Below are 18,771 nucleotides of genomic sequence, written 5' to 3' on the forward strand. Positions count from 1 at the left end.
AATACGTTGGCAGTGAATTGCCTAACTGCAGTTCTGCCTTTACGTTGAGAATTAACAGTTTGTCGCTGACAGTGTTTTGACTAACTTCATAATCGATATAATGCATCCGACCAGTGTAACGTTCTTGAGTACAACATGACGCAGTCAGATTCGAAAGGGCGCACGGCGCTAGGTCTTGAACCTTTCTGGGACAAGCCTAGCAGTAACCAACCAATCCCAGGGGACAAATGGAAGAGTCAACTCAAGATGGCTCTCGTCGCTCAGACAATTATTGAACTAGAAGAATTAGAATTACTCTAAGAGAGACCGACTGCAGTCATTTATCCCCATGAACCTGTAGAAGTGCAACACGTTCAAAACCCGACCCAAACAATGGAACGGGAACGACAGACGAGGTACCACCAGGCAATAGCCAAATGGAAGAAAGAGTGCAATCAAATTGATCGAGTAGGAGTTTTGTGCGGCTATAAGCCATGGGACATGGCAGATAGAAAAGCCAAATCACTCATCTACCTCAGCCTTGGAATCGAAGGACGAAAGATACACTCAAGAAAGTTCCCCAAAACAAACGTGGCGACAAAATCTACGCTGGAAATATGGGATGAACTAGAACAAACTTTCATCCACCCCAGAAACGTCACGTTTGATAGGTACCTGCTACTGACACGAAAACAACACTGCGGGGAAACAATGGAACAGTTCCATTCAGCACTCAGACTCGTCGCCCAACACTGTCAACTAGCCCACTTAGAAGACACTGTCAACTAGCCAACTCCTAAGGGACATATTCACAGCGAAAATGATAGACCATGAGATACAAAAGGAGCTGTTGAAAACAACACTCACCCCAGAATAGGCCCTCGAACTAGCAGTGAGCATCGAATTAGGCCTTAGAAGCCAGCTAGCTATCCAAGCAAGACAACCTGTAGAAGCATCGACTACCCCATTCATCGACTGGGAGAACTCAGTAATGGAAATTTCTAGCTCACGTTACCGAGGCTCGAACAGACCACCATTAACACCCCGAGGTCTAACTAGAAGAAGCAGTAGAGAAATGAATAACAACAGCAGAGCCCCCACCCACAATTGCCGGAACTGCGGACAACCTTTGGATAGCAATCATCGGGCGAAATGCCAAGCAATCAGCCAGACGTGCCGCAGATGCAACAAACAAAATCACAATGCGAAGTTTTGCAGATCTAACCTAAACAGACAACAGTCACAGAGATCCGGGAACGAAGTCGACAACCAGAGAATCGACCAATCGTCACAAAGAATAAACATGAACTCACTCAAACCTGATATTCATTCGACGTATGACGACTCAGCCTACGACTATTCAGTAAATATGATGGTAGCAGCAGACAACCCAACAACACCATCAAAATACATATAAAACACGGACACACCAAATTCTGGACCATGGTCGACTCAGGAAGTTCCACCAGCATTGTCACCGAACAAATAGCAAAGGACATAGAGACGAGAGACAGCAATACGTGCTGGAGCAGAACAACAAATCCAGTGCAACTAAAGAGCTACACCGACAACCCAATAAAAAATCTAGGGACACTTTACTGCGATATCGAGTGCAAAGGATGGGAGGCAGGGCGTGCGGACATCAGAGTAGTCCCCAACAAACACCGGGCAATAGTAGGCAGAGATCTGTTCAAAGCCCTAGGCATACAGCTCAAACAACACATAAGGTAAGAAAATAAATTCAGTCGACCTCCCCCAAAAACGCAATCAAGGAAAAAGTAGCAATTAAATACAAAAACCTAACAACCCGAATAGGACGATCCATAAACCATACGGTAAAATTACAGTTTAAGACAAACTACACCCCTGTCCATCAAAAAGGAAGACGCGTGCCGCTACACCTAGAAACACAAGTAGAGGAAGAGCTCAGAAACCTACAGAACAGTGGACACATAACCAAATTAGAGAAACGCAGCAACGAATTTTTCATATTCCCAATCGTCATTACAGTGAAGAAAGACAAATCAATAAAAATAGCAATGGACTCTAAAACAATCAATAAAGCAATCCATAAAAACAAATATCAGATGCATAACACCGACTGCCCAATGGACAGCATCGCACAAACCATCACTTAATCATCCAACGGAGAAATCTTATTCTCAACTATAGACCTACGATACGCGTACAGTCAACTACCACTAGATGAAGAGACAGCAAAGCAATGCAACTTCAACATAATACGCGGTGAAGCAACAGGAACGTACCGATTCAATAATGGATTTTACGGACTTCCGGCAGAATTCTATAATGAATTTTACAGACATGCCAGTAGAATTCCAAAAAGCCATAGAGAAAACATTGTACGAACTAACGAACACAATCAGCTGGACAATATTATAATAGTTACCGGAGGAGGCTTAAAAATCATAAGGAAAAACTATTAGCCTAGACAGACTAAACGAAGAAAACTTAGCAATCAATAGAAATAAATGCCACTTTGCAAACAAGGAAATAACGTTGCTTGGTTACGAAATTGATGAAAAAGGCACAAAACGAATAGTCTCTAAGACACAGGCAACCCTCAACCAGAAACCACCCACATCCCATAAACAACTTGAATCATTCCTAGGACGCGTCCATCATTTGACAAAATTCATACCAAATTTAGCATCCTTATGTCGTGAGTTTAGAAACTTACTACAAAAAGACACGAAATACGTATGGACAAATCACCACCAAACAAAGTTCAAAAACATAAACACGTGCATACGCAATCTAACGGATAACACACATTACGACAAAAAAAGGAAGACCAGAGTCAAAACAGATGCATCAAGAGCAGGCTTAAGAGCAGCCCTAGAACAAGAAACATGCAACGGATGGGAAAAAATATCCTACGCCTCCAGATTTGTAAATAAAGCAAAAGAAAAGTATAGTATAAACAAACTGGAACTACTAGGAGTTATATGGGCGTTAGAACATTTAAAACACTATCTATTAGGTCACCACTCTACTGTGCAAACAGACAACAGAGCCCTATTATCAATACTCAAAGAACGAACAAGTGAGATTTACCAGAGCCGCCTAACTAGGTGGTACTATAGAACAATCCCATTCCATTTCAGCATAAAGCATAAAGCTGGAACAAAAATGGGATTCGCAGACTATATGTCCCGAAACCCATCCGAACTTGCAAAACCTCCCAGTACATATGACGAAAATTTTATAATAGCACAAATAGATATTATACAAGAGACACTTCAAATCATACGTAAAAGAGGCAGGCCAAAGAAACAACACAATAACCAACCAGCCAATACAATGCAAACTAGGCGCAACGTTAAATCAAATACCTTGGAATCGTCCGAAGATTCCAATAAATTACTATACAATCAAACCAAACGGCAGAGAAGAAGACCTAAGAAAATTAAGGTGGAATCGTCAAACGATTCCACAGAAATTAAAAGAAATAGCCATGAACACGTCAAGAAGACAAGCAACTTCAAAATAATAGTAAATACAACCTACTAAGCGGTCACAAGACAAACTAGCCACAAATAAGCACAACGAACGATGACGTCACAACCAATACACAAGACACACAGCGAACGAATACAAACGCGCCTTTGCCAATTCACACAGCCACAACACAACAGCTCGCTCTTAACAAGCAACAAAATTGTACCAATCAAATGGACAGCCCAAACAATAATTCTAACAGCCCCATAGCTAAATCCCCTGCTCAGAAAACACCTCTCTCAATGAGAAACTACCTTAACCCTAATCCAAAAACATCGCCCTTACCACCGGACGACCAACAACTAGCGAAGCACCTCGAAAATGTGTTCAACACCCAATTAATCGCAGCCATGATAAACAGGGACACCGTGCTACGCGAGATTAGGGACTGCATTATCACTGAAGATCAAGCCCGACGTAAAAGACTGAGCAAACAAATTCACGCAAAATGGAGAAGTCTCAGCGTCAACAACGGCTACATACTACTGGACAACAAGCTGGCCATAACAAACACATTAAAAGAATCAGTCATGGATGTATTTCACGCAACGCATCCAAGGGCCTGGGGTATGACCAAACTGGGACAAAGACAATGGTGGCCGTTCATCAATCGAGACTTGATTAAAAAGTCCAAAAACATGCCGGCCCTTTACCGAATTCGGTAAGAATCTAAAAAGTATAATACAAGGGTCCAATTGGGCACCTCTTCCAACATGCTCTATTCCAAACGAATAAATTCAATTAGATTTCGGCGGACCAATATTTGATGGACAAGGGAAGGGAGGGAAGTTTACTTTCTAACGTGCAACGACCGCTCCTCAAAATTTCCAACCCTCAAAATAGTATCCATCGCAAACGGCCCCAACATAGAAAAGTTTTTAAACATACATCGCCCAACACGGTGTACCTAGAAATATTAGGTTAGATCGAGCCGATGCCTAAAAGGTAATAAAATACACCAACTATGTAAGCGAAACAACATAGAACTAACATACGCTCCGGCCAACGACCATCGTCCAATAGGCTTAGTAGAACGCCTAATACAAACAGTCAAACGACGTTCAGGTTGTATAAAACTCGACCCCAATCAGAGACCGTTCAATATTAAGAACGCTCTCCGAAGCATATCATACGAATTACGTACATGTAGAAAGAAAACCTCGAAACTCTCCCCCTTCAAAGCCTACTACGGAAGAAAAGCGAACACCGCATTAACGAATATAACATTTAAACCAAATATAAATACCTAAATTGGTCATACACTTTAAAATATTATTTAGATGACATCATAGGCGAGGAGGAACTCATCAGCCAGGACAGATGGTATGACGAAGACCTAGACAGCGACGCCGAAGTCCAGAAAGCAAAACGACGAAAGCTGCAGGAGGCCAAAGACGACAAAGGCGAGGTACCGCGCATAATCAAGCTCCCGTCAGCCAAATTCGAGGAAACACTTGCCAGATATAGCCATCGACTCCAATTAGCACGCAAAACCCTCGCCGCCTCACGAAACAAAAAGCAACTCCAAGGCATATACGAAGCCATCCCAGAAGGGGCATCACTGGTCAAAACAACAGACTCCACCGTCACCATCAAAGTACCCGGCCAGCATGACACCGTCCTGAACAGATCCGACGTCGCCAAATTCAGAACAGCAGAGCAACGGCACATTCCGCTTATAAACTTCGCGGCCAGAAAGACCGTACGCAACCACCATGCAAAATTCATACATAGCATGGAGTCGCACTCTCAAGAACTCAATAACAAAATCGTCGGCCAACGAGTCATCCGCAAAAGAGGAAAAAACGTCATAAATAGACAAAAAGGCAAAAATCAACCTCTCAGAAGTCAGCCGCATCAAAATTTCAACCAAAAAATGCTACCAACCAACCCGAAGAAAGGTTCATCCAAAAAGAACACTCGACGGCATACTCTCAACAGTCAGCCGACGAACAAGGGGAAGAATACCGTGAGACCAACGCAAGTCAGGAATTTGAAACCACGCCCAACCAACAAATAAACACCCTGATAGATGTCAACACAGGAGCAGCCACCCCCCTCAGCGTACGAGACAAAAATAAGCCGAAACGATACGGCGACCTAACCGAACTCTCATCATCGGATGGATCATCGGACGCTGAACAAGCCCCAAAACAAAGGAAGGGAACGAGCAACGCCTCCTACTCTCCCACCAGAGCAACCCATACTCCAGCTAGGACGTCGCCGCCACACAGCATCATCCCCACGATTCCAGCCTGCCGGGACACCCCGACCGAAAACATGGGACCCGCATACCACGCCAACGAAGAGGACCCTATTCAAGAAGACGTGCACGCATTCTATTCCCAAGACCAGTCCGAACGCTGCCTAGAGCCTCATGAGTTTTAAGACAAAACTCAAGACCATAAACTCCAATTGTCAAAAAAACTATTTATGTACAAAAACTTTGGCACACTAAAACTTTCAGTTTAAAACTATAACGTTACTCTCATTCATTGCTCTCATTTACCTTATTTAGTACTCTCAATTGCTGCTTTAACATGTTAATCTCATTTGCTCTAAATGTAGGAGTTTTCTGCGGCTATAAGCCATGGGACATGTCAGATAGAAAAGCCAAATCACTCATCTACCTCAGCCTTGGAATCGAAGGACGAAAGATACACTCAAGAAAGTTCCCCAACACAAACGTGGCGACAAAATCTACGCTGGAAATATGGGATGAACTAGAACAAACTTTCATCCACCCCAGAAACGTCACGTTTGATAGGTACCTGCTACTGACACGAAAACAACACTGCGGGGAAACAATGGAACAGCTCCATTCAGCACTCAGACTCGTCGCCCAACACTGTCAACTAGCCCACTTAGAAGACACTGTCAACTAGCCAACTTCTAAGGGACATATTCACAGCGAAAATGATAGACCATGAGATACAAAAGGAGCTGTTGAAAACAACACTCATCCCAGAATAGGCCCTCGAACTAGCAGTGAGCATCGAATTAGGCCTTAGAAGCCAGCTAGCTATCCAAGCAAGACAACCTGTAGAAGCATCGACTACCCCATTCATCGACTGGGAGAACTCAGTAATGGAATTTTCTAGCTCACGTTACCGAGGCTCGAACAGACCCCCATTAACACCCCGAGGTCTAACTAGAAGAAGCAGTAGAGAAATGAATAACAACAGCAGAGCCCCCACCCACAATTGCCGGAACTGCGGACAACCTTTGGATAGCAATCATCGGGCGAAATGCCAAGCAATCAGCCAGACGTGCCGCAGATGCAACAAACAAAATCACAATGCGAAGTTTTGCAGATCTAACCTAAACAGACAACAGTCACAGAGATCCGGGAACGAAGTCGACAACCAGAGAATCGACCAATCGTCACAAAGAATAAACATGAACTCACTCAAACCTGATATTCATTCGACGTATGACGACTCAGCCTACGACTATTCAGTAAATATGATGGTAGCAGCAGACAACCCAACAACACCATCAAAATACATATAAAACACGGACACACCAAATTCTGGACCATGGTCGACTCAGGAAGTTCCACCAGCATTGTCACCGAACAAATAGCAAAGGACATAGAGACGAGCGACAGCAATACGTGCTGGAGCAGAACAACAAATCCAGTGCAACTAAAGAGCTACACCGACAACCCAATAAGAAATCTAGGGACACTTTACTGCGATATCGAGTGCAAAGGATGGGAGGCAGGGCATGCGGACATCAGAGTAGTCCCCAACAAACACCGGGCAATAGTAGGCAGAGATCTGTTCAAAGCCCTAGGCATACAGCTCAAACAACACAGAAGGTAAGAAAATAAATTCAGTTGACCTCCCCCAAAAACGCAATCAAGGAAGAAGTAGCAATTAAATACCAAAAACCTAACAACCCGAATAGGACGATCCCTAAAGCATACGGTAAAATTACAGTTTAAGACATACTACACCCCTGTCCATCAAAAAAGAAGACGCGTGCCGCTACACCTAGAAACACAAGTAGAGGAAGAGCTCAGAAACCTACAGAAAAGTGGACACATAACCAAATTAGAGAAACGCAGCAACGATTTTTTCATATTTTCAATCGTCATTACAGTGAAGAAAGACAAATCAATAAAAATAGCAATGGACTCTAAAACAATCAATAAAGCAATCCATAAAAACAAATATCAGATGCATAACACCGACTGCCTAATGGACAGCATCGCACAAACCATCACTCAATCATCCAACGGAGAAATCTTATTCTCAACTATAGACCTACGATACGCGTACAGTCAACTACCACTAGATGAAGAGACAGCAAAGCAAAGCAACTTCAACATAATAGGCGGTGAAGCAACAGGAACGTACCGATTCAATAATGGATTTTACGGACTTCCGGCAGAATTCTATAATGAATTTTACAGACATGCCAGCAGAATTCCAAAAAGCCATAGAGAAAACATTGTACGAACTAACGAACACAATCAGCTGGACAATATTATAATAGTTACCGGAGGAGGCTTAAAAATCATAAGGAAAAACTATTAGCCTAGACAGACTAAACGAAGAAAACTTAGCAATCAATAGAAATAAATGCCACTTTGCAAAAAAGGAAATAACGTTGCTTGGTTACGAAATTGATGAAAAAGGCACAAAACGAATAGTCTCTAAGACACAGGCAACCCTCAACCAGAAACCACCCACATCCCATAAACAACTTGAATCATTCCTAGGACGCGTCCATCATTTGACAAAATTCATACCAAATTTAGCATCCTTATGTCGTGAGTTTAGAAAATTACTACAAAAAGACACGAAATACGTATGGACAAATCACCACCAAACAAAGTTCAAAAACATAAACACGTGCATACGGAATCTAACGGATAACACACATTACGACAAAAAAAGGAAGACCAGAGTCAAAACAGATGCATCAAAAGCAGGCTTAGGAGCAGCCCTAGAACAAGAAACATGCAACGGATGGGAAACAATATCCTACGCCTCCAGATTTGTAAATAAAGCAAAAGAAAAGTATAGTATAAACAAACTGGAACTACTAGGAGTTATATGGGCGTTAGAACATTTAAAACACTATCTATTAGGTCACCACTCTACTGTGCAAACAGACAACAGAGCCCTATTATCAATACTCAAAGAACGAACAAGTGAGATTTACCAGAGCCGCCTAACTAGGTGGTACTATAGAACAATCCCATTCCATTTCAGCATAAAGCATAAAGCTGGAACAAAAATGGGACTCGCAGACTATATGTCCCGAAACCCATCCGAACTTGCAAAACCTCCCAGTACATATGACGAAAATTTTATAATAGCACAAATAGATATTATACAAGAGACACTTCAAATCATACGTAAAAGAGGCAGGCCAAAGAAACAACACAATAACCAACCGGCCAATACAATGCAAACTAGGCGCAACGTTAAATCAAATACCTTGGAATCGTCCGAAGATTCGAATAAATTACTATACAATCAAACCAAACGGCAGAGAAGAAGACCTAAGAAAATTAAGGTGGAATCGTCAAACGATTCCACAGAAATTAAAAGAAATAGCCATGAACACGTCAAGAAGACAAGCAACTTCAAAATAATAGTAAATACAACCTACTAAGCGGCCACAAGACAAACTAGCCACAAATAAGCACAACGAACGATGACGTCACAACCAATACACAAGACACACAGCGAACGAATACAAACGCGCCTTTGCCAATTCACACAGCCACAACACAACAGCTCGCTCTTGACAAGCAACAAAATTGTACCAATCAAATGGACAGCCCAAACAATAATTCTAACAGCCCCATAGCTAAATCCCCTGCTCAGAAAACACCTCTCTCAATGAGAAACTACCTTAACCCTAATCCAAAAACATCGCCCTTACCACCGGACGACCAACAACTAGCGAAGCACCTCGAAAATGTGTTCAACACCCAATTAATCGCAGCCATGATAAACAGGGACACCGTGCTACGTGAGATTAGGGACTGCATTATCACTGAAGATCAAGCCCGACGTAAAAGACTGAGCAAACAAATTAACGCAAAATGGAGAAGTCTCAGCGTCAACAACGGCTACATACTAGTGGACAACAAGCTGGCCATACCAAACACATTAAAAGAATCAGTCATGGATGTATTTCACGCAACGCATCCAAGGGCCTGGGGTATGACCAAACTGGGACAAAGACTATGGTGGCCGTTCATCAATCGAGACTTGATTAAAAAGTCCAAAAACATGCCGGCCCTTTACCGAATTCGGTAAGAATCTAAAAAGTATAATACAAAGGTCCAATTGGGCACCTCTTCCAACATGCTCTATTCCAAACGAATAAATTCAATTAGATTTCGGCGGACCAACATTTGATGGACAAGGGAAGGGAGGGAAGTTTACTTTCTAGCGTGCATCGACCGCTCCTCAAAATTTCCAACCCTCAAAATAGTATCAAACGCAAACGGCCCCAACATAGAAAAGTTTTTAAACATACATCGCCCAACACGGTGTACCTAGAAATATTAGGTTAGATCGAGTAGATGCCTAAAAGCTAATAAAATACACGAACTATGTAAGCCAAACAACATAGAACTAACATACGCTCCGGCCAACGACCATCGTCCAATAGTCTTAGTAGAACGCCTAATACAAACAGTCAAACGACGTTCAGATTGTATAAAACTCGACCCCAATCAGAGACCGTTCAATATTAAGAACGCTCTCCGAAGCATATCATACGAATTACGTACATGTAGAAAGAAAACCTCGAAACTCTCCCCCTTCAAAGCCTACTACGGAAGAAAAGCGAACACCGCATTAACGAATATAACATTTAAACCAAATATAAATAATCTAAATTGGTCATACACTTTTAAATATTATTTAGATGACATCATAGGCGAGGAGGAACTCATCAGCCAGGACAGATGGTATGACGAAGACCTAGACAGCGACGCCGAAGTCCAGAAAGCAAAACGACGAAAGCTGCAGGAGGCCAAAGACGACAAAGGCGAGGTACCGCGCATAATCAAGCTCCCGTCAGCCAAATTCGAGGAAACACTTGCCAGATATAGCCCTCGACTCCAATTAGCACGCAAAACCCTCGCCGCCTCACGAAACAAAAAGCAACTCCAAGGCATATACGAAGCTATCCCAGAAGGGGCATCACTGGTCAAAACTACAGACTCCACCGTCACCATCAAAGTACCCGGCCAGCATGACACCGTCCTGAACAGATCCGACGTCGCCAAATTCAGAACAGCAGAGCAACGGCATATTCCGCTTATAAACTTCGCGGCCAGAAAGACCGTACGCAACCACCATGCAAAATTCATACATAGCATGGAGTCGCACTCTCAAGAACTCAATAACAAAATCGTCGGCCAACGAGTCATCCGCAAAAGAGGAAAAAACGTCATAAATAGACAGAAAGGCAAAAATCAACCTCTCAGAAGTCAACCGCATCAGAATTTCAACCAAAAAATGCTACCAACCAACCCGAAGAAAGGTTCATCCAAAAAGAGAACACTCGACGGCATACTCTCAAGAGTCAGCCGACGAACAAGGGGAAGAATACCGTGAGACCAACGCAAGTCAAATTTGAAACCACGCCCAACCAACAAATAAACACACTGATAGATGTCAACACAGGAGCAGCCACCCCCCTCAGCGTAAGAGACAAAAAGAAGCAGAAACGATACGGCGACCTAACGAACTCTCATCATCGGATGGATCATCGGACGCTGAACAAGCCCCAAAACAAAGGAAGGGAACGAGCATCGCCTCCTACTCTCCCACCAGAGCAACCCATACTCCAGCTAGGACGTCGCCGCCACACAGCATCATCGCCACGATTCCAGCCTGCCGGGACACCCCGAACGAAAACATGGGACCCGCATACCACGCCAATGGAGAGGACCCTATTCAAGGAGACGTGCACGCATTCTATTCCCAAGACCAGTCCAAACGCTGCCTAGAGCCTCATGAGTTTTAAGACAAAACTCAAGACCATAAACTCCAATTGTCGAAAAAACTATTTATGTACAAAAACTTTGGCACACTAAAACTTTCAGTTTAAAACTATAACGTTACTCTCATTCATTGCTCTCATTTACCTTATTTAGTATTCTCAATTGCTGCTTTAACATGTTAATCTCATTTGCTCTCAACGTCGCTCTCATTTGTTGCTCAACTCCATCGAAAAGTACTTAACCCGATATATTTCTAACCTTTATGTTAACTTTCAATTTTTCTCTAGAGTGGGAAATGTGGTACCCTGTGGTACCTACGTACCACATCACATACCATTAGTACAGTGAATTAATACATAGCCTAGTGCAGCACGTTTATAGCCTTCTGTTTCATCCACCATTCAATCGTACCACGATTGACTAATCCAGTGACAGGTAGTTGTGGCGTTGAGCAGAATTATTACGTTGGCAGTGAATTGCCTAACTGCAGTTCTCCCTTTACGTTGAGAATTAATAGTTTGTCGCTGACAGTGTTTTGACTTACTTCATATTCGATATAATGCATCCGACCAGTGTAACGTTCTTGAGTAGAACACTACAAATTGGGCCTTATCAAAATTCACAAAAAAACAATTTCTGTCATTATGTAGACTTTAAACCAGTAAAAATATAAATACCGTTGTTGACATACAAAGAATCTGGAAATAAACAAAGACAATACAAATTTTAATCGAACACTGCCACAAGCCGGATTTTCATTATACTTACAACAAAAAATGCTTAAAATTTTCCAAAAAGCAAAACTGGTCGTTTCCAAAAAGCAAAACTGATCCAAAAGGCAAAACTTTTCGGACCGCCCTCAAGACCTTTAAAGCGAATTTCTATAAATTTTGGTGTTGATTCCGATTTACGATATTTTAGAGGACAAAATTTCATAGTAACTTACACACTGAAAGTAATCTCAAAGAAACCTTTTGTCGATAATTTTTTTTCGAAGATTGCTTGACTGCATAGGCTGCCTTTTAAAAAATTGTGAGCAAATTTGATGTTTTGTTTTTTGTCATTGCATATCGAAAGTCAACATGAGATTATCTGTTCAAGTAAACAAACCTGAAACTGTTGCGTTAAAAAAATTACCTGGAAACACGGTTCAGGTAACTTTTAAGTTTCTCTGCACCTAAACAGATAATTATCAGAATTGTTTCAGGAGGAGCATTATTTTTTTTCTTTAATTATCAACCAATCAAAAGCTGAAAGGTTGACAATTATATAACCATTATATAAGCAGTTAAACGTTTTTGCAACACTTTACTGTGCTGCAACAAACGAAACAATCAGTTGCCTGCATAGTTAATCTAGTTTTTCTGAAAACAGAACCCAAATTGTTGATCCAAAAGGAAGGATCGCTAATGTGCGTTTGCAGATATTATTCCGACCCCGCTCAACCAAGTTTTTGGCTTAATTGTCCACCAAATGAGGAGAAGAAAACTTTCAAAAACTCACCTATTGTTGGAAAAGAATTGGTGGATCCATTTCAAAAACTGCTTTAAGCTCTAAAAATAACTCATTAGAGGGCCGATGATACCTGCCATTAAGGAGAGTAAGGGACAAGACAAACAACAAAAGCAAATAAAAACAACAAGAATTACTTACGACCAAAACTCAATGTCTATCTATTTGTTCTAAAAAAACCTAATGAAATGTCAAAACAGCATCCAATAAAAAGTGAACTAAACCTAATGACTTGTATTTCACCAGAAAAGATGGGGGACCTATCTTTAATGAGAATAAATACCAAATAGTCAGAAAAATTGGCAAAATTAGAAAATACGTTTACGACTTCTGAAAACAATCAAAATAAAGTCATGAAAGCAATTAGCACGTAATGATATCATTTATTGACTTTATACCTTCATATGAAACCATTGAGACTTTTCACTGTTCCGAATGCCATGCTGCTTCAAAAAAACGAAAACAGAAAAACAGGCAAAAACAAAAAAATGACTTTAATTTTGCAAGGAAACCGCGTCGAAGCCTATGAGATCAAAAACTATTAAAATGCTGAAAAAAATCAATTGCACATTTTTTCAGCGCCGTTCATTTGATATGCGAGTTGTACTTAGAGTACCATTAATATGATGATCTGACAAGACAACAAAAGAGGACCTCAAAACTTGGAAAATGTCAGAAATGAAAGGTTTATAAAAAAAATCGTAGAAATCGTATCAAAAAAACGCAAAATCCAGTTTCTACATGAAAAAAGCAAAATAGACTTCATTGTTATTCTCCTGAAAACATTTTGCCCTACTGGCACTACGCTGAAAAGCTGCAGAAAAAAAGATTGAAATTGGCAAATCTCAAATTACCATTATTTCTTTAAAAATCCTTCAAAAGCGTAGGGCATTACAACCGTAAGCTTTCAAAAAATATATGGTAGATGGATTACCTTGTTACTGCGTAGGACAGTATTCCTGCACTTCGTTAAAGATACCAAGTCAAAAGACTACACATGATAAGATAACACTGAATACAAGCAGAACTCAAATATTCACGAATAATTTTATGCTTCAGTAAAATAAATTTACTAAAGCCAAAAAATTATATGCTTTGCGCAGAAAATATTAGGTATAATCATTGGCCTCACTTTTTACGTAAATTTGAACTGTCAGTAAGTGAAGTTCGACTTGAAATCATTCTGATCTCTGACGAACATAAAAAAACAACAAAGGAAAAATATTTCAAAAAATGTATACAGCGCTCCAATACAATCAGATTAATTTTTGCACTATAAAATTCCAAGACTAGACAAAAACTGGTCCAGCTCTTGCTGCTTCACCATTAGACCAAAAATTGTTCCAAATATTACCGTAATAGCCAATTTGACCAAAAATATAATATAACAATAACAAATGATGAATTTAGGATAAATATTGAGTTATAATAGCAATAAACAATTATATATCAACCGAAGGCATTACATAGATTTTAAAAGTTCCTTGAATACTTAACTAGACTTTTGATCAAGTAGACTCGGTCATTATACTGCAAAAAGAACCTCAAATGCTGGTAAAACCCAAGAAATATTTACGAAAACATATGGTCGGAGCCATAAAAACCATGAGCTTCCTTCATATCGAACACATTATTGTTCCATTGGACATTATTAGAACATAAAAGAACCTCTTTTTAATTAAAATTTTAAATTAAAAAAATGCAAATAGTTTTGCAAAAAGGACAGACCCAAAATACAATCAGAAACCTTTTTCATTGCAAAAAACAACAATTAGAGCAAAACTTGCTTTGCTATCGCTGCGCTGCTGTTAAAAACTCATTTCTTCTAAAAAAGATTATGAGGTTTTTGAACAATCAAAATTTTTAAGATATCAAAAACAAACTATACATATATTTTTGTAATTATCGGTTTAAATTAACGAAAGACCGCAAAAATGTTAATTCCTAGGGCTGAGGAACCTGAGGTGCAATTAGCCGATGTCTGAATAATGGAAGATTGTGTTAGTTTTCATGTCTGCACCAACGGTCAAACTGGACAAATTGGAGAAACAGGCATATTTGGTGACATTTTTAATGAAGAAATGCTGAATTTTCAAAAATTTTGCTGAAAAATTTGCCAAAATATTCATCAACTTTAAACGTAAAACCAAAAGACAATCATTAACAATTTAATCATATTTTAGATCAGAAAGATGAAATTTAAGCAGAAATTACGAAAAACGCGAACAAATTAACGCAAGTCAGACCCACATCCACATTTTTAAACCTCCGTAACTCGGAAAAAGCGCGAAATTCAAAAAATGTTTTTGAAGTTCTAAGCTTGTTAAGCTTTCTAATGATATCCCTCACCATCTCCACGGAACAATAAAAATACTGAAACCAACCAGAAACTCTCTGGCCAGCCTTTCGTTTCTGAAGCAACAGACAATGTTCCTCGATAGCCAATCTCTGCAATGTGTAAATGAACGACTGCACTTGACCGATTCGCATTACGTAATCACGAGTCAGTTGAATCACCTCTCGGGTTCTCAAAGCTCGGGCCAGGTCACCGTAACTCTTTCCGAGTGAGATACTGTGTGGATAATGCATGTATGTCTGGGTGTAGAACTTTCGCCTGATTGAACATTTGGACATCTGAGGATCGTTGGCACTGTATGACGAAATTAGAGGACAAAGGATTGTGTCGAGCGCCTGGAAGTGTTTTTCTGCTTCCTCTGGTCTAATGCGCGCTATCGGAATTGAAGGGGTGGTTCCAGCGTCGTCCGAAACCGAACTAAACATGATAAGAACTCTCAGTTCATTGTTCTATAAACGGAGAACTTGTATACTTCATATCAATAACGTTTGCTTTAATAACAAATTGCACTTCAAGACTGCACTCAAAAATGTCCAAAAATTTCTAGAATATCAAAAAATACTCTCGCACTAGGATGTTATAATGATACTCAAAAAATAAATAAGGAAAAGTGAAAACCGGAAATAAGGATTAGCAAAAATTCAAGAATTTGCGCATTGTTTGTTTCCATCGAAGAACGGCTGTTCTTTTATTTCGCAGAACCAAAATTTGCTGAATGTTTACTCCAAAGCTGCAAAGAGTTAATGCTTAGGATAACTTGAATGTAGCAAACATTAAAATGTTATCTTTCTTTATTTAGTGGCACCTAATTTGTCAACGCCACAGACTTCGAATGTGAAAACATTTCTCTTTTTCTGCTCTGCTGGTTTAGCCGTCACAAAAAATAGAATAAAGACAAATGTGGATAATAAATACAAAATCATTTGAGTTTCAGGAACGTTAACGTGTGGTTTAAAAAAAATCATTTTTTTTATCTCAGCAATCCACCCCGCCTCCACTTGGTAACTAGCACAGAATTTCCCCCACCCCCTGACTTTTGTGCCCCACTTTACGACTTCACTTTTCGACTATACTTTGCTTGTTGAAAAGATACTCTTTGTGTGCAAGTTTGCTTAATTTTTGGACATCAGTTATCATAAAACCAGGAGCGGGAGAATTTACGGTGTATTTTAGGGGGAATAATAAAAGTAATTGGTTTGATCAAAATTAGTTGACTGTAAGTGTCAGTAAGATTAAATGAAATGGTTCTATAAATATTTTTTTAACTCTACAGATGCTGCAGTAAGTAAAATTTCGAAAATTGACACAATCTGAGCACTCCCTGTACCCGATTAGGTCAATATTTTCTACAAATTTAATTGTATCAGAGTATTGTGAGCCAGAGTTACAAAAATAACATTATCCCAACTTTTTACCTTTGAATTGACTATTACCTTTTTTGAACAGTTAGCATATCAAATCACATAGCTATGTAGACACAGCCGGAATTTTATTTTAATTTGGTTTAATTTGAGAGTTGAAAATAAGTCCATTTTAGATAGCAAAAATCAAAATAGCTGCTTGGATTGGATAATGACAATGTGAAATTTTTTCAGTATTAAATAGCTTCGACATGCAGTGATATCCTTGACAGGTAACTCTGTGCAATACTTCAGAATTATGGCAATCATTGTGGGACAAAGTTAAACAATCTTCAGTCTCCACCTTATACCTTGTGAACCAATACGGTCATCTCCAATTTTTAGCACTTGAAAAAAAAATTCCCAAAAAAAATTTCTCTTGAAAAAATTTGTAATTGTCAAACTTGGCTATCTACCATTGGGCATAGAGATTCTAAAACAATTTAGCGGGAAATTGCTACTCTATTGGTCAGGGAAGTTGGTGAAGTTTTATAACTGTCATTCGTAATATATCTATTCCCAAATAGACTGCAAAACAATTGGTCCGCCTGGATTTGAAAATAGCAAAATCGGAAAGAAAATTGAACGAAAGAAGCCATCTTGACGACACTAAAGGCTGCCCTTCACTTAGTTATGCGGCCTTTAAACAGAATAAAAACACGCATGTGCACATTATAAAATGCCGAAAGTGTGCAATGCCAAAATTTTAAACGCCAGAAGTTCCTATATAAGTAGCCAGAAAGTGACTTCCATTTCGTCATTTTTTAAACGTACAAGTTTTGTGATTTAACTAATGCTTATGTGACTCTGCTTGAAGTCACTGAGAACTTCTGGCATTTATCGAAAACCGCGAAGCTGTTACAGATATTAAGTCAGAAATTCGATTTGAACTGCCATCTACAGAGTCACGTAACCATAATAAAAAATCGAAAAGCGCACGTTTTTAAATGACGAAAGTCGAGGGAATTCAACTTCTGGCTAAGTTGGATCTTCTGACATTTTAACTTCGGGCACTGCAGACCTTCAGCATATTAAAAAGTGCACGTGAGTGTTTTAAGGAAGGTTACGAGAATCTATATAAAACACTTGGAAATTCTTATTTAATATCTCGAACCGCTTCGCGGTTCTCTATAAACGACAGAAGATCTCAATGACTTCAGGCACAGTCCGTATACTTTAATTAATATTTCATTCTACTAAGTACAGCGGAATTTTCATCAAAAAGGCTCTTGAAAGTAAAAAATTGTTCCGGGAAGCAGAGAGAGACAATTAACTCCTCTGGGTCGAGGTTTTAGAGCAATTTGCCGCTTAAAGGGAACAAGGAGGCTCGGTAATGTGCGTACGCACATAATGTTTCGACCCCGCTCATCCACGTTCTTGACTTAATTGGCTACCAAATGATGAAGAGATATAAAATTTTAAAAAACATACACATCGTTCAAAAAACAACTAGGTGGAAAAATAATGTTGAATCAGAGGGCCGATGAGATGTACCAATGAAACACAAAAATGCCACGCTAGAGGGCCGATGAAAGTTGCTGATAATAGCACTACTAGAAAGGACATTAATAAAAATCAAACAAAAAACATTTTTTACGACCAAAAGTCGATGTCTATAATAAAAAAATTCATAAAATCAAACTCATATCAGATAAAAACCAAAACAAAACAAATTAACCTATAATTCATTAGAAAAAATATGGGATCTGTCCCCAATTCAACTGGTTAAAAGGCTCTTGAAAGTAAAAAATTGTTCCGGGAAGCAGAGAGAGACAATTAACTCCTCTGGGTCGAGGTTTTAGAGCAATTTGCCGCTTAAAGGGAACAAGGAGGCTCGGTAATGTGCGTACGCACATAATGTTTCGACCCCGCTCATCCACGTTCTTGACTTAATTGGCTACCAAATGATGAAGAGATATAAAACTTTCAAAAACATACACATCGTTCAAAAAACAACTAGGTGGAAAAATAATGTTGAATCAGAGGGCCGATGAGATGTACCAATGAAACACAAAAAT

The 18,771-nt window shown here is 39.7% G+C and overlaps 1 protein-coding gene across 4 annotated transcripts in view; it reads right to left on the bottom strand.

The window, feature by feature from the left end:
- The window catches only part of LOC142339121 (uncharacterized), a 127,336-nt gene that overhangs the window by 22,370 nt on the left and 86,195 nt on the right, over nt 1-18,771 (bottom strand). For all 4 annotated transcript variants that reach the window (XM_075388862.1, XM_075388863.1, XM_075388861.1 and 1 more), the window contains exon 3: nt 15,382-15,770. In XM_075388862.1, coding sequence (XP_075244977.1) covers nt 15,382-15,770 — 389 coding nt within the window. The remainder of the gene's footprint in view (nt 1-15,381; nt 15,771-18,771) is intronic.

Source organism: Convolutriloba macropyga, chromosome 5, assembly GCF_964194025.1.
Source record: "Convolutriloba macropyga chromosome 5, txConMacr16.3, whole genome shotgun sequence".
Classification (NCBI taxonomy): Eukaryota; Metazoa; Xenacoelomorpha; order Acoela; family Convolutidae; genus Convolutriloba; species Convolutriloba macropyga.